The 27503-nt window shown below is 43.1% G+C and overlaps 1 protein-coding gene and 1 long non-coding RNA gene across 2 annotated transcripts; one reads left to right on the forward strand and one right to left on the reverse strand.

Annotated features, from left to right (window-relative positions):
• The first annotated feature begins 777 nt into the window (after window positions 1–777).
• Window positions 778–27267, forward strand: naa15b (N-alpha-acetyltransferase 15, NatA auxiliary subunit b). Its single transcript, XM_036137141.1, has 20 exons — window positions 778–924; window positions 10348–10432; window positions 10527–10631; window positions 15449–15606; window positions 16393–16527; window positions 16820–16973; window positions 17823–17942; window positions 18015–18110; window positions 18208–18314; window positions 18406–18478; window positions 18576–18745; window positions 18833–18985; window positions 21896–22024; window positions 22110–22323; window positions 22422–22615; window positions 22705–22813; window positions 23558–23656; window positions 23734–23877; window positions 26026–26123; window positions 26964–27267. Exons 1-20 carry the CDS (start codon window positions 871–873, stop codon window positions 27159–27161), a joined length of 2595 nt encoding a protein of 864 aa, XP_035993034.1. The 5' UTR covers window positions 778–870; the 3' UTR covers window positions 27162–27267.
• LOC118563165 lies at window positions 13610–15138 on the reverse strand. Its single transcript, XR_004931063.1, has 2 exons — window positions 14772–15138; window positions 13610–14041 (listed from the first exon to the last, which is right to left on the reverse strand). It is a non-coding gene; the product is annotated as an uncharacterized LOC118563165 (long non-coding RNA).
• Window positions 27268–27503: the final 236 nt, after the last annotated feature.

A 27503-nucleotide genomic window follows, 5' to 3' on the forward strand; every position in this document is an offset into this window, starting at 1 on the left:
CTCGTTTGTGCATATTTATTATTATTATTATTATTATTTTATTTTACTGTGATCTCAGTTTTTCTTCTTTAGCCTATATTTTCAACATTATGCTTGGGGTTCAGACATTATTCTTGATATTTTAACAATTAAGTGACTGTTGAAAATATATATACAGAAAATGTAAAGAAAATACTGACTTCCGTCAAACTTCTTCTGTTAATCTATACTTGTATTTCAGGTGTATTCTTGACACTTTGACTTTAATCTCGTCGTTCCTGCTTTATTTGACGTTATTGTTTGTTTTAATTTGAATTATTAATAGGAAAAACTGTATATTAATCTATTTTTACTTAAAAACACTTGATACAGATTATTCTGTATGAGATTACTCTTACTTTTGCCTTTTCGTATTTTCTTATCTTATCAACTTGATCTCTTTGGTTTATTATTGATAGTAGAAAATATCTTTCGATGTAAAATGCATTTTTAGCCTCGGTCTTCTCCACTTTAATCTTTACATTTTAATTGTATTATTGAAATTTTTAGTTAACCAGACAAAAGACCAAACCTCTTTCACCCGGTCAAGAAATGCAGCAGCAGCACGTCATAGTGGACAAAACAGACAACAACAACACATAATAGTGCTAAACTGACCCAGATTTGGAAAATTTGACCTGAACTAAACAGTAAATGTGAGCAAATGTGAAATCTGCTAAACCCTCAATTCTTCCGTCAGCATGAGAGGAGGAAGTGGTCGAGGAGAGAAAACCGAGCAATCGAGCAGAGAGCGGCTGAAGCAGGAGCAGCGGGGCCGACCGGCGCTCGACTCATCTGGACTACCCGGGCTAACTTTAGCTACATGTGCTGAGGTCGATCCCGACTGCAACGATGCCCACGGTTACTTTACCGCCGAAGGAGAACGCTCTCTTCAAGAGGATTCTGGTGAGTTAGTCGGCGGCGGGCTGCGCGGTGGCCAGCAGCCGTCTCTCGGGGCCGGATCGTCGGTCAGCTGACAACCGCTTCGGTTTGATAGCAAAATGGCATCATTGAATGAGTTAGTTAGCTAGCTAGCTCGCCTGCTAGCCCGCGGGCCTTAATATGCGCTGTCACTGCTCCTCGGTAACGGCTGGCGGGGATGTGCTCGGTGTCCTGAAACCCCCGCGGGGTTCACACCGGAGCACGGCGGATAAAGCCGGCGTGTTGGTTAAACCGCGCGGAGTTGACAGGCAGCTAGCGGCGGGCCCCGCCGTTTGTCACAACAAGCAGCCTCCCTCTAAGCTAACTGGCTAGCCGCACGTTAGCCTCCGAGTTAGCTTCCACTCCCCCAATCTAAAGGGCCACTTTTTTTTAATATTCCCTCGCAGTTGTTTACTTTTTATTGAATGCATGGTGGAAACTTTGTCTGTTATGTGTCCTGCGTTAAAGAAACGGGGTTGCGCCGAAGCTCTTTTGGGGGGGAAGTTCCTTATCGGCTAATGCTACTCAGCCTGGCTAGTTTTTTGGGGAAGCGGTCTGTTGGTAAACGTTGGTTAAAGTGTTTTTTTTAACGCGGCTGCAGCCACCGGCCCAGATTAGATCCGGTCAGGCTGGCGTTGTGCGGAGGAGAGGCGCTACGCGGCGGGTTTGTCTGTGGCTCGTCGGTCCTCCCCTGGCCCGGGTGGCCGTAGCCGCCTGCAGCCTCCGCGCTGTGAACCTGTGGTCATGCACGCTGCTGACAAGTGCAGCTTAAGGAAGTGATAAGTCCACTTTTTTTTCTTCTTTTTTTTTGTCGTATTTTTACCGAGGTGTCCTGTCTTGTAGCTCTAGCGGCGCGTTTGTGTTGTGCGATCGTGACACACTTTTCCAGGGGCCACCGTGGGCAGGTAGATCACCTTTATCCGCTCCAGATCAACCTGATTGTTTTGAAAGCCGGCGGGGATTGTGACCTGAATACCGGCCCACTCAGCAGTTCTGCACCAGAAACCCTGTTATTACTACAGAGCCACCTGAGTTTCTGTAGCAATAACTGCTGCACATGGCACTGGGGTTGTTCTGTTGTCTCAAAACTGGTACTGGTTGTAATATTAATTATAACTTTGGCTCTAAATCATCACACAACTCTGGGATCACTGATCAGATCATTTTTAGAGGTATAAGCATGGTTTCATAAGATCTTAAGTTTAGTTGCCTATTAAGCACATACCAAGTGTATTCGCCTCTTTGCCAACTCATCCTCATTTATTGCCATTTTTTGCCTTCCTACTTCCACTTCACAACAATGAAAAAAAAAAAAATGTCCACCTATGTACATACTGGCATCATTTATTTGTATATTTTCTAAAAAAATGACTGTCTTGAAATATGGAGGATTATGACCCCCTGGTTAAGGCTACACAAGATATTGCAAATATATTGTCATCATAAAAATCAATATTTGCGATATTAAATGTCACAAAGGACTGTTTGGAGTCCAGTAATTACTGGCTAGAATATTTTGACTGTTATGAACTTGTGTTTTTATCTAATTTTTCTAGTAGAAATGTAATATTTAGCCAGTTGGACAGAGATGCTCACACAGGAAATAAATTACGTTTGCCAGGCGTGTAACATGCTGATGGAAACCCTCTATAAATCATCCGCCCGCCCCTCACTGGATGTGATTTGACAAATGGTCGGTGTGAAACTTTGGGTGGAAAAGCAGCTCCAACCTTCCACCCTTAACGGCATAGTGGACGACCTTCTTTCATCTCGTCTATCGGTTGTTCCACATGCCAATCGTTGAGACGCGCTCACCTAGCGCCAACCTGTGCACGTTCATAGCTAGCTTCCTCATGCTGGCTGTGAACTTCTATGCTCAGTCAGAATACCCTTTAGACCCTTTAGCTAACGCGGAAGTGCGTCAGCGGTCGCCATGATGAGCGCTGTCTGAATAGTGCAGTCGGTAAGGAAGGAGGTAGGAAAAGGAGCCTGTATGCTTCCTGCCGCGGCTAGTTTGGCCAAGGATCCCCGCTACGTCCCTCACCGGCACTAAGAACCCTTTAGGTGTCCCACAATCCTTTGCGTGACATGACGCATCACGGAAATCAACAAAAATGACGGGAGAGACGAGACCGCGCGCTTTGTAGTTCACTTTCTGAAGGCTGTAGGGCTGGATTTGACTCTCAGCATCCATGTGTGTTTCCGTCACGTAAAGACGTCGGAGTTAAAGCTGTCTGACGTCGGCACAGCAGTCAGAGTCTCCTCTCCTCCCCACCATAGAGTTCTGACTGTTGACCCCGTGAAACGTGAAGGAACGGGAGCTAGGATTAAAGGTATTGGGATGGAGCCCCAGTGTTTATGTAGCCAGTTAGCTTCAGTGTTAGCCGTTCTTTGTAGCTCCACTGCTCTCACCGTAGACTTTGAGCATGGTTGAAGCAAACTGTCTGATAAGTTTATGAAAGGAAGGCCTCAGAAGACTGAAGTAAGACCAGAGTGGATGTGGGGGATTCTTTCTCACGACCCACCCCCCTGAGGAGCAGAAGAGCAGGTAGGGTGGTTATTCAAAGGGATGTGGCCGTTTCTTACCTACTTTTCTGGAAAAAGAGCATTTTCTAAAGACTGAAACTGCAACAGCTCTTCCTGGGTCCCCTTTATGAAACTGACTGCATAAATTATTGAAATCTGAAGATTTGCTGAAGCGGTCCAGGTCTAATGTCACTGTAGAGTGTTTCCTCCTCTTCCTGACACTAAATGTCTTCATTTGCTCTGACAAGAGTTTAGCAGCTGCTTAGTTTGACTTCCCAGCTCACGTTGAACGGGACAACCATACAAACGATAAACGGATCGATCGGAAACATGTATTTGTGCGACCGTAAACTCAAAATCTGGGTGACTGCAGTGACAATAACGATATTGCAGGGAAAGAGGAATCCGTGGGTTCAGAAAAAAATAGGATTTTTCTTGTACAAACCTGAGTACACTTTGGTTCTTCTTGCTGTTGGGTTCTTCTCCAGGCCTTGTTAGGAGTTACCAGACGCATGCTTTATCTCTTTTCTTCAGAGCAGTGCCAGATACCAAAATCCTTGGATGCTAGTAGGATGAGTTTAAGACTATAGGAGAATTAGTCCAAGTTTATTAGTCTGTTACTCTTGTTTTTTTTTTTTTCAAAGCTTTTCACCAGTAGTGCAGCCATACCTGTTGCTGCTTGGTTACTTATGTCTATGTGAAACAGAATTAGGATATGGTTAAGAAAAGACAGCTTTTTGGTGTTTATTTAATACACGTTAAAAATTGTGACAATAGCCGGCCGTCCGTGGCGTGGCTGGTTTCTTAACCCTCCCGGTTCAACAATGAGCCGTACAGCCAATCTGAACAGCCCTCAGCAACAAGCGGAGACGTCTGGGAGCTTAGCTGGGAGGGCAGGACTGAGCTGTCATGGTGCATATCTGTGATATGTCAAAGTAAAAGCTCAGGAAGTCTTGTCAACTTTTAGCACGTGCATGTCAGTGCATTTCTACACAGAATCAGCCTGAATCGTTTCAAGACACCTGAGCTGTTTCGTGCTGCAACACAAATTTTCCAAAGCAATCAGCAATTTAGGAACCAAAATTAGACTTTTTTTTTCCTTTTCATCTAATAGGGCCGGACCATAATTCAATAACAATATTTATCGATCGATAGACGTATATCGATGATAGAAAAAAAGGATCAATAAAAAGCTCAATAGAATAACAGTTTTCATTCCTTTTGCATTGTAGCCTATCATGTAGGTTAATATTACAGTCATTACATCCTCCCAACCAATCACAAACAGATCCAGGAACGCTCCGCCCCCTTCAGAGAGTTTAGAGAGCACGCGTTCCTTTTTTTTTCTGTTTTTTTTTTTAACTTTTTTTGGTAAATAGTTGGTTGAATAAAGGGTTGAGTTTGAATTCAGTGTTTCTTTGTGTTCTGTATGTAAAAATAGGTCAATAAGCAACAGCATAAAATGGCCAGAGCTGCATTTAAAATATATGTTTTGAATTTGTTGATAATTATCGATCAATATGATTTCTAGTTTATATATATATATATATATATATATATATATATATATATATATATATATATATATATATATATATATATATATATATATATATATATATCTCGTCCAGCCCTATAGTCCATCAGTACTGATCATTTCAAACTCAAAAATGTAGTTCTACAGGCGCTATATTCAAGTGCCTCCAGGCTACGCTGACAACGGTGACTGCGGTGTGGAAGCTGTGACTAAGTGAAAGATGAATTGACTTCATGTCAGTAACAGTGAGGTGTAAGGAAAACTGCATTTTACTCCTTGTCCATACATGTCTGCATTTCAATGAGGTCGCAAGAGAGCGAGTGAGAGCGAGACATTGAGTAGATAACAGGAAGGCTGGAGAGAGCGGAGCAAAGTAGCTCTGTTTTATCCATTTGACGGCTGAACCTAGAAATGTTTCCAGCCTATTGCTTGGCTTAAAATAAGGACTCTGCAATCAGGTGGTCTATGTTTTAAAGCATTAGTGAAACCTTGTTAATAATATAATAAAAATAAATAATGACAACTCTGGGCAAAAAGACCAAAAATGTTTTAAATGCAGTTTATTTATTCCATCCTAGTTTTTAATGAGCTAAAACGCATCTGCAAAAGTTTTTTTTATCGGCAGGTTAAAGCTGCAAATGCAGAAGATCCGAAACCGGCTTCAAAAGTCTATTTTTGGTGCGCCTTGCAAAATATTAGATTTCATTGACTGCTGCCTCACTGGACCTTTGTGCCTCTGTTGTTCCTAAATGCTCAGATAAGTGACATTAAAACACAGGAAGGAGTCTGATCTCACAAATGAATCCTTTGTTTTTAGCTGCAGCTCCAATTAAAGGGGCCTAGTCATGTATTTTGACCATAAAAAGAAAACCCATATATAATCGTCTTTGAATAAAACAAAATATGCCAAGCGTTCATCCTGATGGTGTTTTAGTCCTTTTTCAGCCTGAAAAGAACTTTGCACCGGGTTTGATCAGCAGACATTAACATTATGTACAGCAGAACTAGCGCTGGGAAAAATTAAGATTTTTTATTTTAAAAAGAGATAAGAGATGAGACTATATGGTTTAGAGATGATCTACGCTGCGCTATAATTACTTATGTATGCCTGTAGGTTATTTTTCAGCCGTTTCTCATATGTATCTCCAGCCGCTTGTTTAGAAATGTGACTGTGGGACATTTGGGATAAAGCTTTGATTCAGAGATTCCTGTTTCTAATTACTTTATGAAAAAGGAAAAACATATCAGGATAAAGATCGAGGATAAAGATCCAGCCTTAAAACCTAACGATAATATTCCGATCTTCAGGGTTAGGGTTGCATCCGGTCACGTGTAGGACTGGGCCATATGGACCAAAAATAATATGTCCGTATTTTTACGCTGAATGCCGATAATTTATCACGATATGTTTTTCTTTTCATAAAGTAATTCTAAAAAGCCGTTTTAAGAATCAAACCAGCTATAGATAAATATGAGAAACGGCTGAAAAATAACATACTGGAATACATAAAAGTATAGTTATAACCCAACATAGAGCATCTCCATATAAACAATATAGTCTGATCTCATATCTCTCTTTAAAAAAAAAATCTCTATTTTTAATATCTCGATATATTGCCCAGCCCTAGTCACATGGTGTTGTGGTAAAAATACACAAAAACGCTTTGTTTACTGACACAAAGAGCAAAAAACAAAGTGTGAAACGCAGAAATAAAGTAAAGTAAGCGCACAGGGCGCGATAATTAGCAAAACCTTTATATGCAAGCAGAGAGAGCTTCTTTGTAAAGTGACCAGGCTCCTTTAACCTGTTCTTAACCATTCATAGCATGAAGGGTTCAGTGACGTTAAAGCCTGCAAGTTGTGGCAAAAGCTTCTCTTTCTTTCTGTCCTTTGTTTCACATAAAGCGTGGCGTCATCATCACTACCAACACGCCTAGAGACGTTTGGTCAGAACCAGATGCCGGCACACGGAGCCCTGCAGGCCCGAGCCGCGTGCTCCGCCAGACCCTCCCCCCCCGTAAATCACGGGGGCCGAGTTATTTTTGTGGAGCGCTCTCGCCTGCAGAGCTCAGCCGGTGGCGTTGACGTTGCTAAATTTACTCTGAAATGCTCGAACGCCTGCCGTGTCCTCGGCGTCCGGCGCTTCCTTCTACCGCGTCCTGCTGACGTCAGCGCAGTCCTGGTGGGAGAACTTCACCGGTGCCTCAGAAACTCTGTGTTTTCACCAGGTCTCTTTGCGTTTTGTCACTGAGCTATAATACACACTGGAGTGCTGATTTTGCCGAAAAACTGAAGTCACTGGCCGCCATCTTGCTACTCCCTACTCTCATAGGATTTGGTTGCAACAACAAGCAGTTTTCTGGCTGAGTGAAAACGTTTCACAGGCAATTCTACAGTCAGTGGATGTACTAACACTATTAACTACTAGGAAATTAGGTGCTGAAATATTTTACATGTTATTCATATTAAATATATATATGTGTATGTAAATGTATGTCTTTGTATATTGTTATTTATATATTTATAAATGTTAAACATATATATTTAAATGAATAAAATGCAAAATATTTCAGCATATGACTTTCTCAGTACTTGATAGTTTTAGAACATAACATAAAACTATATGGCATTTGACATTTTAAAAGTCTTAAGCCCCCCCTGAACATGATAAAATCCTCGTTATTCGATGCTGTAGCGCACATATTCCCTAGTTACTGGAGGAAAATAGGGAGTACCAATATGGCGGCTGCAGTGACGTGCGGTGAGGTTCATAGCTGGTGAGGCACTGACGTCATCAGAATCAGATTTGCAAATAGATGCATAGATTGACAGCAGTTTACAGGTTATGTTTCACTTCTTCATCCTTACACATACAAACGGTAGCTCACAAAACACACATTTCCTTAAAAAACAAAACAAAATAAATGTTATTACTGTCTTACCTTTACTTATAAATGAAGTCCATGCGTCGCTCCTTCTGCACAAAAACATCCGTCACTTTGCGATAGAAGTCCTCCTTATCTTCCTTCAGTTTTAAAAGTCTCTCTGTCTCAATGGAGATCACTGCCAGGGAAGAAAGCCTTCCTTGATCCGTCCTGTTCCTGCTTTATGTTTTCAGTCTCTTCAGGGCTGAGAATGACCGCTCCACTGACGCTGTAGTAGCTGGCACCGTGAGCACAAGCTGGAGCAACTTTGTCGCCTCAGGAACAGTTACAACAAGATCCTTCTCGGCCAAAAAGTTGAGAAGCTGTCCAGGAGATTTGCATTCATCCCTCACCGTTTTTGATGGATGAATGCAAGAGAGGGAAAAAATCACTATCTCTATTATAATCTATCGCTGCACTTGACTTGCTTCCCGAATCGTTTAGCCTAGCTTGCTGTCACTTACTCGGCAGTTGAGGAGTGAACAAGACGAACGTCTGGGATCTTGAGCGCCCCCTGCCATGAGGCAAGAGAACTGCCTGCCTCACCTCGAACCTGTTCTCTGCCGTTTATAATCGCTCATTACACGAAACACGTTACACAAACACAGTTGGTGACAAAAAGCACTGTACATTATATACATAAGCTAAATTATTGGAAATAAGTTCACATATTAAATTTGTTTAAACCATTTTATTGACGCCGTACAGCAACATGCTCTCTCCGCTTAGCAGCCAGCGCAGAGCCAGGGGTTGCGCAATCCAAGGTGAGGCAGAGCTCGCTGCTGCCTCACCCGCATCGCTTCCAAGCATTTGAATGGGAAAATAAGAAAATTCAGCGATTTTGAACAAATAAAAATCGAAATTGGTGAAGCTACATGAAAAATAAATATTTTTTTAGTACAAACCACCGGATGAATATAACAATTTAAATTACTTTATGATTATATATTTTCTTTCTTTCCATGATGGCTGGTGAGGCACTGCCTCACCTGCCTCCCCTGACCGCACGTCACTGGGCGGCTGGTGGCTTCAAAGCGACTTGTTCTAACAGACGGTGATTAGCACTCCAGTGTATTATATAGCTCAGTGGTTTTTGTCCTAAACGTGTTTCTGCTTCATGCAAACCGCAGCTCACACAGCGGCAGGAGGAACGGACCTGCCGTCCAGCAGCTTTCTCTGGGATTTCCTGGCGTTTTGTGCCTAAAGCCGGAGCGCAGTTTGTGTTCAGCAGCGGGTTATTAGTCCAGCACGGCGCGTTATGTCACATTGTTCAGAGCGGAGGGGGGAAACAGGCATCCAAGCCAAGAACTGTCAGAAACACTAACGTTGCCCTGTTGTGATCGCCTGCACCACCTCTGGCGCTACGCTAACCTAAAATTCACAGCTAACTGTGGCGCTCGCACGGAAAGGTTCATAACGCCTTCCTTCTCTGTGTTTTGGCTGTTTGTGGGGCAGCCAGAGTACCATCTGCCAGCTTCATGCTCCCCTCCCTAAAAAAAAAAAAGAAGAAAAAAAAAACACACGGCGCCTGGCATGACGGCCGCTAATCTGCTTAACAACAGCAGGGATGTAGCGTTTGAATAAAGCTTCAGGGGCGAAACGCTTGTTTCTAAAGCGCTGCGCTGACAGCTGTTACTGCAGGCATGGAGGGAGATCAATGCAGGTACAGGTGACTGAGTGAATTCATGAAAAGGGGAATTAATTTCAGTAAATTAATAAAAAACAACGAAATGCACTCTGTAATTTCACCAAATAATGTGATATTTATTTCTCGTAATTGATGGAAATTTGATTGCTGTGAAAGCAAAAGTGATGCAGAACATCAATAAAGAGGACTCTTACAAAAAAAGGTGCAGGAAATGCTCAATGTATAAGCACATCAACATCAAATAATCTTCCCCCCCCCCCCCCCCCCCCCCCCCCCCCCCCCCGTCTCTAGGAAGTACTTTCTAGCTTCTCTGTTACACCCCTGGTCCCAGGAAGGGACAGTCATTTTTGTTCCTTGTGCTGCCTTTCTTTTGGTCGCTCACTTTTTCCTTCCACTCAACTTTCCCTTCACATCCACAGATACAGCGGCTGCTTGGAACATATCAAACCGTGTGACGAGTCTTAGACTGCTGGACTGAATTGCTACATCGCCCGTTGTAATATAACCTAATATCTGATTAGGACACGTAGCTGTGGTGTCGGAGCTGAAGGATAGCTTTTTCTCTTCAAGTAATGAAACAATCAGCTTTAGGGGAGCAACTCTCTGTGGGTTTGTCGTTCTCTGCTGCTTAAGTGCAGACACTGTGAAGCTGGAGAAGTGGAAAACGTTTTTTTTGTGGTGGGTCATCTAGGAAGGACTTCTCTGTGGGATGAATCGTTGTTAGTCTTTATATCTTAATCCCCTTTTTTGTTTTTTTATCCTCCTTTCCACAGCGATGTTACGAGCACAAGCAATACAGAAATGGGCTCAAGTTCTGCAAACAGATCCTCTCCAACCCCAAATTTGCAGAACACGGAGGTAAGAAAACACGTCGTCTGCTGGGAACTCCTGGCGGTTTGCTGTCGTCGTTCTTCATCCTCTGCTCCGTCTGTCCGTCTGTGTGTCGCTGCAGAGACGCTGGCGATGAAGGGCCTGACCCTGAACTGTCTGGGGAAGAAGGAGGAGGCCTACGACCTGGTGAGGAGAGGCCTTCGCAACGACCTCAAGAGCCACGTCTGTATCCTCCCTCGTGCCTCTCCTTCTGAGGCCGCTGTGAAATCTGCGCCCGCTGGGAGCGGAGGAGGCGTCTCGCTGCGACACACCCGGTCTCTGAGCAGACGGCCCCCTGGCTCAGTCTCCTCATCTTGGCTGAGTGGCCGGATGTGGACGTCTGCTCATAGATCAAGTGTGAAGCGTCTGCAGAAGCATCGGCTCATTAATCGACGTCATCTGTTGCAGCGATTTTGTTTATTTAGCGGGGTCTCCATCAGTCCGCCGGGTAGGGCTGAACAATTAATCGCATTTTCAATATAATCGCGATTTTAAAAAACGCAATTTCCAAATCGCAGAGTCTGCAATTTTTGGCTGTGTAACAATTAGGGAATTAGACACGTCCATTAGGTGTCGGTAAAATGTTTAAAGTGGGTTTGTCTCCACATGGAAGGGAAGACAGTTGCAGCAGTGAGATAATCTAATTTTATTACTTGTTTTAGAGTTTATATAATCATACATAGCATTAAGTACAGGTCAATCAGTTTAATACATAGACTTGTTTGTTGGTTGCACTTTATGTTCAACAAGGATTGATGTCCAATTAAATTAAAAGCTGTTCTCTTGAATAATTTTCTGATTAATAGAAACATCAAAAGTTCTTGTTTTGAATAGTCCTTGTTTACAAACATCTTTATCTAGAGGCCATTTTTGTTGCTTGTGGTTAATGCGGAGAAAAGTCAAAATTGCAATTTTGGTTGAAACATATTGAAGGCAGAATGCAATCATTTCTGCTCTGAGTTTAGATGCTGCGGGTCTTTTAGCAACTAATCCGCACAGCGAGGAAGCAAAATGATTTGTTGTTTGTATATGTTTAAAAAGACATGATAAATTAAACTGGGGGGAAAAATCGCAATATTAAGAAAAAAAAAATCGCAATTAGATTATTTTCCAAAATCGTTCAGCCCTACCGCCAGGGTTATAATTTCTGGTACTGCAGGGTTCGTTCTGCGCTGATATAACGTGAGATGATGCAGATTCTGTGTTTTGGTCTTTAAACTCCGCTGAGCGCTGAGTTTTGAAAACACATTTTGAAACGACAAAAATGAGGGAAAAAAAGGATTTTCCAGGTGTGGTTAAGTATTCGAGGAGGAGATGAGAGTACAAAACTTTAGTCCTCGTTGTTGTATAAATTGTTTGTTGCTTCCTTCCCTCCTGAATTCTTCTCTCCTTTATTCATCACATCTCTCCTTCCCTTCTTCCTGTCTTCCTTATTTCTGTCCTTACATCTTTCCTTACCTGCATATTTTCCTGTTTTACTTCTGTGTCCTTCCATATTTATTTTCTTCTTTCTTTACATCTTTCCTTCTGCCTTGCTTACTTATTTCCTTCCCTCCTTCCCTTTCTATTTCTTTCCTTCCAGTTTACCTTCCCTTCTGTATGTTTAGCTGATATTTAAAAGCTGCATTTAAACCGGTTATGAAGCGTTAATCGTTGAAGTGGCAGATCAGCGAGATTTTTCTCACAGATGATGTCCACATAGTTATTTATTACTTCTGATAATTTTTTTTCGGTCTCCTACCCGCATCTCTCGTTTTTTGCGTTCCTAAAATCCATGGAATCAAAACGGGGCTGCACAGTGGTGCAGTGGGTAGCGCTGTTGCCTTGCAGCAAGAAGGTCCTGGGTTCGAGTACACCCCTGGATCTTTCTGCATGGAGTTTGCATGTTCTCCCTGTGCATGCGTGGGTTCTCTCCGGGTACTCCGGCTTCCTCCCACAGTCCAAAAACATGACTGTTAGGTTAATTGGCTTCTCCAAATTGTCCTTGAGTCTGTGTGTGGATGGTTGTTTGTCCTGTTTGTCTCTCTGTGTTGCCCTGCGACAGACTGGCGACCTGTCCAGGGTGTCCCCCGCCTCTCGCCCAGTGAACGCTGGAGATAGGCACCAGCAACCCCCGCGACCCCATGAGGGACTAAGCGGTTTGGAAAATGGATGGATGGATGGATGGATAGGGTTATTTTGCTTTCACAGCTTTTTTACAAGATGTCTCGTTGTTGTGTCACTATGTACTGTTCCCATGAAGATGGAGGATTGCATGAGTGGCCAAAAGACACATTTAGAGCCCGTTTGTGGCTCGTCGTTTTAAAGACGACTGCCTCGGTGCTCCGGGGGATGGGTCTTCTTCACGGCATAGACATAAGATCATAGACATAAGATGTCTGTGCTTCACAGCCGCTATTCTTCTTTAGATTTTAACGGCAGCTTGCATCCATTATTGTTGCATTACTGCCATCTATTGGATCCTAATATCTATTCCTCAAATTCTCTGATCCCAGTATTTTTTTAAACCGAAAAATCTTCTTTTTCCCCTAAATACTATTTAGCTTATAAACCACATTCTCAATTTTAAATTCCTATAAAACCTAATTCCGTTTTTAATAATCTTTGATTTACATATCTTCTACAATTAATACAAACATGTTCCATTGTTTCTACATTATGACACCAACTACAAAAACCAGTAAGATGTTTCCCCATTTTACAAAGAGTTCCATTTAAAACAAACTGACCGGTTCTTATTCTATTTATAATTATCTCCTCCCTCCTGTTTATTCCTCTAATCCTTACTACATAAACTTTATTTTGTATCCTATCTAAGTGCCTTCCATTTATTTCATTATCCCACCTACTTTTCCATATCTTATTGCTTTCTCTCCAAACTATACTTTTGCCTTCAGATTTGGATAACTTTACTGGCATATCAATATCTTCTTTTTTATAAGCCTCCTTAGCCAACCTATCTGCTCTTTCATTACCCAAAATACCTGAGCAGGAGTCCAAAACAATATTACATTTTTATTTTGTTCACATATTCTATGATGAACAGCCGTAACCTCATATATATTTTGATGATTATTTGTACATCCCTTTTGAATACTCAGTGCAGATAATCACTACAAATGATTTTATTTATATTAGTATCCTCATTCAGTCGATTTTCAAAAAGACCATGAAATCATTTTATTAGTAATTGCTTATATTACATAATAACACAACAATTGGGTATTTTTTTTAACTGCCAACAGGTGAGCTCTAAAGGTAAAATCATCTTCATGTCCTGGGGGTGGGAAGTGGGCCCTTATCCAGCTGACAGCACACGAGGGTATCACAGCCCTGGCATCTTTGCCTAAATAGTCCCAACACCATGTCACAAATTGTCTATAGGCTATATGCCTATGCTGTTGCTTGTATTGGGACCAAGCAACCTACAATGTCCAAACATTTAGTCACATAGCTTCCATGCCAGGATGGTCTGAGTCAGGGATTTCTCCATCCATCTCCTCTGGCTTCTTCCATCTTAGCAACAACCAAGTCGATTTTCTGGCAACAGATGCACTCTCTCGCAGAATCCATTATTGGCAGTGAGAATATGAACACCTAAAAAATAAGATAGATTATTTGTATATGAATTACACACCATAACTGATTTGCTAAGTTCACTATTAATGCATTTATGGGAAGTTGGAAATGGATTTACAATAAGGAAATCTTTAGGCCTCAATATTTCTCAGTGTATATTTTTGATATATTATTATTTTTGACTTTTGTTATGCTAGTATGTATGTAGGCTAAATATTAATGTACAGATACTGTTTTTAAAATGTTGTCAAGTGATTCTTTATCATAAGTAGCACGTCATCATTGGGCCTAACTAGGCCATGGCATAAATTCATTTATAACTGTGAATACATGCTCATTCATTGTAGTGATATATTTTGTCCTCATCTCTTTATTTAAGATAAGATAAGATGGACGGCTCAGTAAAAGTGACAAAAGTTGGAAAAAGACCGATTATCTTGGCGTTTAAAATAACACAAAACAGCACAAGAAGACCTCGTTTATTTTTATTTTATAATTTTGTAAACAGCTGCCGATTAAACTGAAGGTTACAACCTTGACACGATTATATGCGTTGTTTTACCTAAAAATCAATTATACGAGCCGTGAAAACGGCAGCAATGCGCGCTCCCGACAAAGGGAGGGGGGAAAACAGATTTTCTCAGGGGAACTGAATTTTATCCATTAAATATCTATGGTGCGTAAAATAAAATGTCAACATACGAATAAATATTTGAACTGCGTAGTTAAAAGAAAAAACGTGTCCTACCATTCATCTAATCTTCCGACGTCCAATCTCCACTCCTTGTCCGACTCGGAAGGCTGTTTTTCGTCCGCTGCCTTCTCTTCATCTGAAACGTCTGGGTCGAACATGTGAGGCTCGAGAAACAAATATTCTTCCTCAGACACATCAGAATCGTCACCTGGTAGGAATCGCTCAGTTGAAGTCGAAATTTCACTTTCAGACTTCTTGTCGTCGAAGTGCAGTAATCCGCCATGTTGAGATGAACGCTCACGACATGACGTCACCACTTCCGGGTTGGAGGGCGCATGAAAAGTGATCAGAATCTTTAACGATTTTCTCTTAAATGTGAATTTTTTTTTAAAAAAATTATGTGGTATATTTATTTTTTCATATTTTGCTATATATATACGGAAGGTTAAGTCAAACTGACGGACGCTTCATAACCGGTTTAAATCTTGATTTCAGTGTAAATCTCTAATGAATTTGTGGGACTCTTGACTAGTTTTACTTTAGAAATGAAGTGAGAACTTTGGAAAAGAACGGGCCTGAAACGTGTGTTTGAACGTTGGCGATGTGAAACTGCGTCGTTTAGCCCTCGTTGACCCGGTAGCCCGTCCAGAGTGTCTTCACGGCCTGACCTCGGTTTGAACGAACAGTGTGTGCTCTTTCCTGAACTCCTCCCCCCCGCCCACGCGTCCCAGGCTGGCACGTCTACGGCTTACTGCAGCGCTCGGACAAGAAGTACGACGAGGCCATCAAGTGTTACCGCAACGCTCTGAAGTGGGACAAGGACAACCTGCAGATCCTCAGAGACCTGTCCCTGCTGCAGATCCAGATGAGAGACCTGGAGGGATACAGGGTGAGGGCCGACTGGCTTGTCTTTGGGGTGTGGGCACTAAAATGTGGCGGGTCGGGCCCCGCCGATCCTTCTTTAACCTCATAGCCCGCTGCACACTGCAAAAAGGCAACTCAAAGTAAGTAAAATGTCTTGAAATTAGTGTATTTGTCCTTGATTTGAGGAGCTAAATAAGACTATTTGCCAATGGAATGACAATTTTTACCCCTAAAGTAAGATGATTAGACATCCTGCACTTGAAATAAGATGATGGAGATGAATTGTTCCTATATTTAGTGCAAAAATCTTATTCCATTGGCAAATAGTCTTTATATATCTGCTCTAATCAAGGAAAAATACACTGATTTCAAGAAAAATTCACTTAGTTTTAGTTGCCTTTTTGCAGTGTGGCAGGAATCGGTTTGAAAAATGTTTGACCTTTTGCTGGGAAAATAAATAATGTCCCAGTTGACGGTGAGGTGAGAACACCTGGGAGGACGCACGACCTCCTCTGGGGAGGGCTGCAGACGGGCATCAGGGGTCACGACCTCCGCCTGGGAGCCGCTCTTGGTCAGACGTATGAAATGCAAAGTGGATGTTGGGTTGAAAGGATTAAAAATATGAACAAAGCTGTAAAAAGGAGGTATTTATGTTATCTCTTGACTGAGCCAGCTGACGGCATCCTGCTGCCTTTAACCCTGACTCAGCGACGCGCTCCTCCCTGCCCCGTTCCTCCGCCTCTCATCCAGTGGCTGCATAGTTTGGAGCGGGCGTTAAGCAGAAACTAAACGTGTGGTTTTGTTCCTGCAGGAGACGAGGTACCAGCTCCTGCAGCTGCGCCCGGCCCAGCGGGCCTCGTGGATCGGCTACGCCATCGCCTATCACCTCCTTGAAGATTACGAGATGGCCGCGAAAATCATCGAGGAGTTCAGGAAAACACAGCAGGTCAGCGCCAAACGGAGTGAAAATCCTCCTGAGGCGGGGTGAGAAGTTGGGTTTTTGTCGACGGGTCTGGCAGCTTTCTGCCTCGCTACCAGAGTTTAGCGCTGAACTCGGTCCTCAGCAGCGACGGAGGCTTTACCCTCTTTGTCCGATGAGATTAGTCTGCTTCCTGCCTTTGTGCCCCCGGCGTCGCACCACCAGCAGACGGCGTCATAAACGGGGACTTATTCAGGCTGCTTCACGGCGTTTTCTAGTGAAACTCACGCAGGCCTCTTCCCTCCATGCTTGTGCCCAGACGTCTCCAGACAAAGTGGACTACGAGTACAGCGAGCTGCTGCTCTACCAGAACCAGGTGCTGAGGGAAGCCGGCCTCTACAAGGAGGCCCTCGATCATCTCTCCAACTACGAGAAGCAGATCTGCGACAAGCTGGCGGTGGAGGAGACGCGGGGTGAGTCGCTCTGCAGAGTGCGGTCCGGTCTGTAGACCCCTACCCATGATGCATCATGCTGTGGGGATGGTTGTGTGTTGGCGGCATGGAAACAGGCTCACGCCGCATTTAAAAAAAAAAAAAAAAAAACGCCACCGACAGCTGCTTGTTTGGGTCGCTGTCCCAGCAGTTAGCAAATATGGCAAGCCTGTTTGCATTTAATCTTGAACACTGCAAAAACGGAACTAAAATTAAGTCAAATTTACTTGAAATTATTGTATTTGTCCTTGATTTCAGCACGTAAATAAGATGGTCTGCCAATGGAATGAGTATTTTGACCCCTAAAAAGAAGATAATTGGATATAATGCGCTCTAAATAAGACGATGGAGACGAGTTGTTCCTATTTTAAGTGTAAAAATCTCATTCCATTGGCAGATCATCTTATTTACCTGCTCAAATCAAAGACAAATGCCCTAATTTCAAGAAGATTTGACTTATTTTTAGTTGCGTTTTTGCAGTGAATGCATATGAAATTCCAACCCGGGCTGGAACGGTGGGATATTATTGTGATCAAACCTAATCTGTAGAATAATTCCCCGACTATCCACGTAATCAGATAACATTTCTTTAACAGAATCTCAATAATCTTGAACAATCTGGTTTTGTAAAAAGCATCGTTTCACTTTATTATATTCTAAACGATCAAACTATATACTGTAATGCTTTTCAAAGCACTTTACTTTGTGCTGGATGGTTAAAATGACGCTGGACTAAATCTAATTCTAAGCCGACGGGTTAAGTTGTTGCCGTGGACGCCTGCACGTCTTATTTGGCTTCAGCTCGCGTGTTAAACGCTCCCGTTGTCGCAGGGGAGCTGCTGCTGAAGCTGGAGCGTCTGGACGAGGCGACGGAGGTCTACCGGCGTCTGCAGGAGAGGAACCCGGAGAACTGGTGCTACTACCACGGCCTGGAGAAAGCCCTGAAACCAGGTAGGACTCCATGCCGGACGGCGTGAAGCGGCGACGGGAGAGCGAGGCTGAACGTTGTTTCTTTGTCACCAGGCAGCGCCGAGGAGAGACTGAAGATCTACGAGGAAACCTGGGAGAAGTTCCCCAAAGGCCTGGTTCCTCGGAGGCTGCCGCTGAACTTCCTCTCTGGTAGATCTATTTCTGGAACGACTGAGGGACTCTCTCTAGATTCCTATTTTCTGTGGAAATTAGCAGAAAAAAAACGTATTTTTCTCCTTCTGTGCAGGGGAGAAGTTCAGGGAGTGCCTGGACAGATACCTGAGGATGAACTTCAGTAAAGGCTGCCCGCCGGTCTTCACCACGCTCAAATCGCTCTACGGCGACAAGGAAAAGGTGAGATCTGAAGTGCCCCCCCCCATCACAAGCAGCAGGGCGCGTCTTTGTCGCCGCGGGTGAGACGTTTTTCTCCTCTTCTCCTCTTCAGGTGGCGATCATCGAGGAGCTGGTGGTCAGTTATGAGACGTCGTTGAAAAGCTGTCGAATGTTCAGCCAGAACGGTGAGGCAGAGCGGGATTAGTGTGTTTTTTTTTTTTTTGTTTTTTTGTTTTTCTGCTCGGGTGAGCTCCTCAGTTACAAACGCTTTCACCGCCGCAGATGACGGCAAGGAGGAGCCTCCGACCACGCTGCTCTGGGTGCAGTACTTCCTCGCTCAGCACTACGACATGATCGGCCAGCAGACGCTCGCCCTGGAGCACATCAACACGGCCATCGAGAGCACGCCCACGCTCATCGAGCTCTTCCTCATCAAGGCGAAGATCTACAAGGTACCGAAATCGGCTGAGAAACGCGCCTTTGTGCGGAGAAAAAAAAAAAAAAACGCCTTTATTGACGGTGTGTGTTTCCTCGCGCAGCACGCCGGGAACATCAGGGAGGCGGCTCAGTGGATGGACGAGGCCCAGGCTCTGGACACCGCCGACCGATTCATCAACTCCAAGTGTGCCAAGTACATGCTGAAGGCCGGCATGATCAAGGAGGCCGAGGAGATGTGCTCCAAGTTCACGCGGGTGAGAGAAGGCTCAGGTTATCGAGTTATACGGGCGCCGTATTCAGAATTGACGCTGTCGCTTTAAACCAGGGGTGTCCAAACTTTTCGGTACGTGGGCCGAAATTGTCAAGTCAAAGGAACTCAAGGGCCAAAAAAATTAATAAAAACATTTTTAAACCAAAAAAATATGTTAATTTGCTTGCGCTACAAAATATGATCATTTTAAATGCATAAATTACACCGTTGTAGGAAATGAATGTGTAAATCACTGTATATCCAAAGTTTAAAAAAAAGAGTTTTGCTTATTTGTCGTATTAAAAGATGGTCGTCCAGTTTGCAAATTGTTTAGAATAATTTAATTTAACTCTTTAACAATAATTAACTCTTTTTGGTCAAGCAATATCAGAACAGTATTTGGGTCGGTTGTTCTTTGAAAACACTTGCTGTAATTAGCCAATTTTAATAATTTACTTCAAAGCAGATTTTAATGCACCAAAGTCTGAATTTGAGTCATTAAATGTCATTGGACAGATGTTACTATGAAATTAAAGAGAATGACAAAAGGGTGTTTGTTAAAAGATGAAAACTTTAACATTTACAATTATAGGATTTTAACTTTTCTATAATAATTTTGCCCTAATTAAAAACTAAAATGGAATGGAATGGAATGGAAAAAAAATGGAATAAAAACTAAAACCTTCCATCTGCATCAGCCTGTGCTGGTGGACCAAATCTTTCTTGAAATGCAGTTAGAGGGCCACCCAAAATCAACGTAGGGGCCATAAATGGCCCCCGGGCCGCACTTTGGACATGCCTGCATTAAAGCATAGCGGTAAGTGTTCGTTACACTGCAAAAACTGAACTAAAAATAAGTAAAATTTTCTTAAAATTAGTCTATCTGTCCTTGATTTGAGCAGGTAAATAAGATTTTAGCTCTTAAAATAGGAACAATTCATCTCCATCGTCTTATTTCAAGTGCAGGATGTCTAATTATCTTATTTTAGGGGTCAAAATACTCATTCCATTGGCAGATAATATCATTTACCTGCTCAAATCAAGGGGAAAAAAACAAATTTTAGGAACATTTTACTTTATTTTAAGGTCTGTTTTTGCAGTGTAAACACGTGATGTTTTTATTCGGTGCCAAATGCGAGCGCAGCTTCACCGCGGCAGCAGAAAGCCAAACACTCACCTGAGCAGCAGGGCCAGGAATCACAACATGTCCTTTAGTGGAGAAGGCTGGTTGGGTTATTTAGTGCCTGATGCAGATCAACAGGAGAAGCCCAGATGCTGGCTGTGGTGTCCAAGTGGGTCCTAATCGTGGAGAAGTAGCTTAGAAACTGGTGCTCTGGTGTTTGAGAAAAATGTTAGCGAGTGCAACAGCGAGAGAATAAAAACATCAATGTTAGTTAGTTGAAGACGGCTTAAAGGTGCAGAAGGGGAAAGTGGCAAAAAGAGAAAAGATCTAATTTAATTTCATTGTGTAACTAAATCCAAGGTTATTCCTTCCATAAAGGATATTGGCGCATCTACTAAGGGCCCTTCAGCCACTGTTAGGGTCCTCACAAAAAGCAGCATATTGCTCACTACTTATTGAGTTTGCCCTAATTAAGGCGAGGAAAATCTTGAACTTGTATAATTTTCTGATCTTCCATGCTCTCTGAAAACGTTATGGAATCAGAGAGGATGTCAAAGTATTTGTGTTGGTATTAAGATTAAAAATTCTGGCTCACCTGTACCTTACGTGTGCTTCCAGAGAGAACTGAGTTTAGGACAGGTGGGAAAGCACAGGTGATACCTAGTGTTGCACCGATACCAGTATGGGACGGGGACCCGATCCAGCACTAAAATGGTGGTATCGGTATCAGCGAGTACCAACAAATAGGCACCGATACCATTTTGATGTTTGTTTGTCACTTGAACGCAGCCTTCTCTCTCCTGACTAGCATTATAAATGTTATATAAGTTCATGGAAGTTGCACTATTTTGGCATTTGAGAGCCAAATCTCGGGGTTTAAAAGAGATCATTCAATTATTAATGTAATTTTACTGTCTTACTGTTGCACTACTATTATACTCAACTCAAACTTTATTTATAAAGCACATTTAAAACAACCAGGGTTGACCAAAGTGCTGTACAGAAATCACAGTTGCAGAGTATAAGATAAAAACTGAATGCTAAAATACATAAACACAATGCAAAAAGAAAAATTGAAGGGAGATAAAATATAATGGAATAAATGTTTCAATTGAAATAAAATAAATTTTTAAATAAAATATAATTTTGCCAAATGTCCACTTAGACTTGATTAAAAGCCAGGAAGAAGAAATTTGCTTTTAGAGAGGATTTAAGGACCTCCAAGGAGCCTGCCGATCGAACATGCCAAGGCAAGTTATTCCAGAGTCTCGTTGCCGCTGCCATAAAGGGGCGATCACCTTTGGTTTTAAGTCTGGTTTTAGGCATGGCCAGTAGCAACTGATCAGAGGATCTCAGTGTTCTGGCCGGGGCATGGATTTGGAGAAGCTCAGTCAAATACTGGGGGGCTAGACCATTAAGAGCTTTAAAAACAAATAATAAAATTTTAAAATCTATTCTAAAAACAACCGGAAGCCAGTGCACCGAGGCTAGAACATTATACATGTTATAATTTCACGAATGTTGCACTATTTTGGCCTTTGAGAGCCAAAAGTTTATTCAACTATTGTCACCCATTCCAGGTAGGCAATAAAAAGTTCTACTACCCTAAGTAGTATGCAGTTCTTCATATATACACACACATCAATTTCAAACAGATGGTATCGGGGCCAAAAAAAGGCAATGGTGCAACACTAGTAATTACTCTGGTTAGGAGCACTCCTGTCTCCTCAGGGCTACGCGTCTCTGCAGCAGCAGCGCTGGCTCTGATCTGATCTGCCTGTGTTCTCCCAGGAGGGCGCGTCGGCGGTGGAGAACCTGAACGAGATGCAGTGCATGTGGTTCCAGACCGAGTGCGCGCTCGCCTACAAAGCCCTGAACAAGTTCGGAGAAGCCCTGAAGAAGTGCCACGAGATCGAGAGGGTGCGTCCCGGCCGCAGCCGCTCCTTGTGCCGCGCCTCCTTCCGTTTGTGCTGACCTGTTTTTTTTGTTTCTTTGCTTGGATCAGCATTTTGTGGAGATCACGGACGACCAGTTTGACTTTCACACCTACTGCATGAGGAAGATGACGCTACGCTCCTACGTGGACCTGCTGAAGCTGGAGGACGTTCTCCGGATGCACCCGTTCTACTACAAGGCCGCCACCACGGCCATCCAGATTTACCTGAGCCTTCATGACAATCCGCTGACCGACGACAGCAAAGAGCTGCAGGCAGACACTGGTGAGGGCGGAGAGAGAAAAAAAAATCTGAATCCACCTCCTCGGCCTGCGGAGGCGTAAAATGTTTGAACCTGCGAGTCGACTTTTTTCGTTCTGCAGCCAACTTGTCTGACAAGGAGCTGAAGAAGCTGAGGAACAAGCAGCGACGAGCCCAGAAGAAGGCCCAGCTGGAGGAAGAGAAGAAGAACGCGGAGAAGGAGAAGCAGCTGAAGAACCAGAAGAAGAAGAAGGAGGACGACGACGAGGAGATCGGTGGGCCCAAAGAGGAGCTCATCCCGGAGAAACTGGTCAAGGTTGGTGACGGGGGGGGGGGGGGGGCGAAGGGAGCCGATGATCTGCCGCTGAGACGCGTGATTCTTGACTTTTCTCTTTGCTGTTACAGGCAGAAAGTCCTCTGGAGGAAGCTGTGAAGTTCCTGACGCCTCTGAAGCACCTGGTGAAAGACAAGATTGAGACGCATCTGTTGGCCTTTGAGATTTACTTTAGAAAAGGTTAGGTTATAAAAAACAAAAACCTCACTGCCTTTTCTTCTCCTTTGACTTTAATTCAATTAAACTTTATTTATATAGCGCCAATTCATGAAACATGTCATCTCAAGACACTTTACAACGTCAAATTCAATCATATTATACAGATTAGGTCAGATTATACAGATTGGTCAAAAAGTTCCTATATAAGGAAACCAGTTGATTGCATCAAAGTCCCAACAAGCAGCATTCACTCCTGGAGAACCGTAGAGCCACAGGAAGAGTCATCTGCATTGTCCATGGCTTTGCTGCAATCCCTCATACTGAGCAAGCATGAAGCGACAGTGGAGAGGAAAAACTCCCCATTAACGGGAAGGAAAAACCTCCGGCAGAACCGGGCTCAGTATGAACGGTCATCTGCCTCGACCGACTGGGGTTAGAGAAGACAGAACAGAGACACAACAAGAGAAACAAAAAAGCACAGAAGCAGACATTGATCTAGTAATCTGTTCTACATTAGATGGAAGTAGCGGGTGAGCCGTCTTCTCTGGATGATGTCACAGTTAACAGAACGCCAGACCAGGTGTACCTACTATGAAGAGAAAAGAGAGAGAACAGAAAGTTAAAAGCTGAAATGACAACACATAATGCATAATTGAAGAACAGTAGAACTCAATAGAGTGAGAAAAATAATGTAGTGTCTTAATTAAAAATCTTTAACGTCTTATTCTGCTCCTCACCCGTTCCCAACCTGCGTCCTCCTCGCAGAAAAGTACTTGTTGATGCTCCAGTCGGTGAAGAGAGCCCTGGCCATCGATCCCGACCATCCCTGGCTCCACCAGTGTCTGGTGCGCTTCTTCAAAGGAGGTCAGGCCCGCCTCATGACGACTCTCCCGTCCTTCAGAGGAGCGTCTAACCTCTTAACCCGCGTCTCCCCCCCTCAGTCGCAGAGAGCAAGGAGCTGCCGGAGGTCGTGAGGACGGTGCTGAAGCAGGAGATCACGCGGCTGTTCGGGGACAGCAACGCCAAGAGCTTCAACCAGGCCTACCTCGCCAAGCACTCCGACTCCATACCGCACCGACTGGCCGGTGAGCGCCTCCTGCTCCCCCCGTGGTGTGCAGACGTTAGGGTGTGGGGGGCAGAGCACTGAGCTATATTATACACTGGAGTGCTAATCGCCCGCTGTTAGAACGAGTCGCTTTGAAGCCACCAGCCGCCATATTGGTACTCCCTATTTCCCCCCAGTAACTAGGGAATATGTGCGCTACAGCATCGAATAACGAGGCTTTTATCATGTTCAGGGGGGGCTTAAGACTTTTAAAATGTCAAATGCCATATACTTTTGTTATGTTCTAAAACTCTGAGAAAAGTCATGTGCTGAAATATTTTGCATTTTATTCATTTAAATATATATGTTTAACATTTATAAATATATAAATAACAATATACAAAAACATATATTTACATATGTGTGTATATATATATATACATATACACATACTTATATATACATATATATATATATTTAATATGAATAACATGTAAAATATCTCAGCACCTAATTTCCTAGTAGTTGATAGTGTTAGTGCATCCACTGACTGTAGAATTGCCTATGAAACGTTTTCACTCAGCCAGAAAACTGCTTGTTGTTGCAACCAAATCCTATGGGATTCTGTGAGAGTAGGGAGTAGCAAGATGGCGGCCAGTGACTTCAGTTTTTCGGCTAAATCAGCACTCCAGTGTATTATATAGCTCAGTGGGGCAGAGCTGTATTAAGGCAGGGCCGGCCTGGACGTGATGTAAACTTGAAATCCCTCACTTTGTTTTGCCACAAACTCCATGCGGTTCATGTGAGTTTTATGTGACAGACGGGAAGAAGCTTGTGATCGCTAGTGGTTCCAGAAAGTGGCAGCTTTTCAAGATTGTTTCAAAAATCAAAAAACTGAAAGAAAAAAAAAAGTGTGGCATGCTTCTGGTACAGGGATGCACATGTATGAACGTGTGGGCTGATGTCGATATCCAATAGCATTGCTTTTATATAATGCATGCATGTCTTCACCTCTTTGAGATGGTGGGAAAAAAACGAGCGCACTGCTGACGTTGCTTCTCTGCTTCAGTTTGGCAAACCACAGCCATCGCTGCGTCACTTTCACACGCAAAAACAAACATTTATAGGACTTCTGGTCAGAAAAGAAGCATGGAACAGATTTATGGACTGAATGCCCGCTCATAGTTTTGTGTTGAATAATTGGGGTGCCTGTGTCCTTTAAAGGGAACATATGCAAAATCCACTTTTTAAGTACATTTTGTTGTGTACTTGGAGTCTCTAGGAGTGCAGAAAGGTTGAATGTGGTCTGTTCAGGAGCTGCGTAGAAATCTTGATATTGTTTTTGGGTCAGATTTTTCAAGCTGTTCAGTTTTCTCTGTTCTCTATTATGTTTTTTTTTTTTTTTGTTTATTTAACAATTATCACAGCTTTTGCGGTGGAGCTGCTAAATAAGGTCATGGACTTCCAGCTTACCAGTCTTGCGAATCCACCGTTGTTATTTCTCGGAGCGATGTTGTAGTCAAAGCTGAAGGATGTTGAAGCTACAAGTGAATAAGTTTATTACACCGTCCCCCAGCATACCACAGAAATGGCAGAACGGGGTGAAGTGGAACGCTCTGGGCTGTGAAGTGCCGGCTTTAGGTTTAAAGAGACGGAACCAAAACGAGTTGCTCTCAGAACCTTAGACCAGGTGAAAAAAGGGGAACCTGGGGGTAAATTAAAGAGAATAATGAGGACTTCAGACCAAAGCGTTAGAGCTTTACTTTATGAAGAGCGTAACGGAATGATTTCAATGGTAAAAGAAGGATTTAAAAGCATGATATGTCCCCTTTAACACTTCTTGGCTCTATGCATTAAAGTTCACAGTGAAGAATAAGGTAAGTGGTGAAAATAAAACTTAAAACACTTCAATACACTTCTTTAGTCTGCTCTGTTGCATTTTGTTTCTGCTTCTAAACCAGAACGTATAAAGCTATCCCGAGGATAACACACTTGATCTGAGGATTTCACATTAGTCCATCCTCACCGTTTGAATACTTCATGCGACTTCTTCTACTGCAATAAGTCTACACAGTTTGAGACACTTAATAGTGGCGAGGCTCAGGGCAGAAGTGATAACTGAGCTCTGTGTTACCCTCACAAACATGGCGTGGCCTCCCCTCAGAGTCTCTCTGTCTCCTTCCTGCAGCTGCTAAGATGATGGCCTATCTGGACTCCTCGACGGAAGCAAAAGCAGCAGAGCTGGCCGCCTCACTGGACGAGTCGCTGAACAACAGAACTATACAAGTATGGAATCTAACATTTCACTTTTATCACTTTATCCTATTTTTTTTTTATGATTCTAATTGTATAAGGAGGCAGTGTTGTAGTCAAGTCACTATGCCTCGAGTCCGAGTCCAGGTTCGAGTCTCCAGTGTTAAAGTCCTAGTCAAGTCCAAGTCATTAAAAAAAAATCAGAGTCGAGTCCAAGTTCCGCACTAAAGACATGAAGCAGTAAGATTCCATTGCACTAATAATTTAGATATTAAAATCATACACCAAATAATATTCTAATGACATATTAAAATTATTATTATTATTATTATTATTATTCCTTTATTTAACCAGGAAAAGTCCCATTGAGATTAACAATCTCTTTTCCAAGGGAGTCCTGGCCAAGATAGCGGCAAAAGATTACATTACAATTTACATTACAGTTTACAATAACATCTATCTAAATTAGAATTTCATAAAACAGTTACAAACCATAGATCTCATTTCCAAACCTTTGAGCAATTGTTTAAAAATTATAGCCTAATGATATAAAAAAAGTCAAGTCTTTTTCTCAATTTCCGAGTCAGAATGATCTGAATGTAGGAGTCTGAGTCCAAGTTCGAGTCATCAGTGCTCAAGTCCAAGTCAAGTCACGAGTCTCTAAATTTAGCTAATGACTCGGACTCGAGTATTACAACACTGTAAGGAGGTTATGAATTTAATACAGTAACACTTTATGTAAGTGGAGGCACATGACTGCGACTAACAGGCTTATAATATTGAGCTAACGTTCGCTCGTCTGCTCCTTTATGAACTACCTGAACTACGCTTCGTTATTTCTCATCCTGTCCCTCTCTCCGTTATTCAACACAGACCTGCACAGAAGTCCTGGACTGTCTTCGGAGCGGCTCGCTGGGAGACTGCAAAGAGCACGCGGAGTCGTACCGCGCCGAGTGTCACAAGCTTTACCCGTACACGCTAGCTTTCATGCCGCCCGGCTACGAGGAGAACACCAAGATCGCCAACGGAGACCTCTCCACGGAGACGGAGGAGCTGGCCAACGAGATGTGAGCGCCGCGAGACGGCAGCGGTTCAGACAAGGAAGTGGGCCGAGCACAGAGCCTTGTGGTACGCCGGGCAGCCATCTTTTTTTTTTCTTCTTTTTTTTTTTTTCTTTTTTTTTAGAGCCAAACACAGAAAGCAGGAAGGGGGTGTTTGGTCCTCTGGCTCAGCTTAATCTGGTTTGGCCTGGCATGGCTTGGCCACCCGTGTGGGTGAACTTCAGGACTGTGTGGGTGAGCGTGTGTTGAGTGCGTGCGTACGTGTTTGTCAGTTCAGAGAAGGGGGGGGGGGGGAGGAAGATGACGGAACAAACATTTTACTTTTTTTTTTTTTTTAACAGTCTGCAACCAA

This window comes from Fundulus heteroclitus, chromosome 5 (assembly GCF_011125445.2).
Source record: "Fundulus heteroclitus isolate FHET01 chromosome 5, MU-UCD_Fhet_4.1, whole genome shotgun sequence".
NCBI lineage: Eukaryota > Metazoa > Chordata > Actinopteri > Cyprinodontiformes > Fundulidae > Fundulus > Fundulus heteroclitus.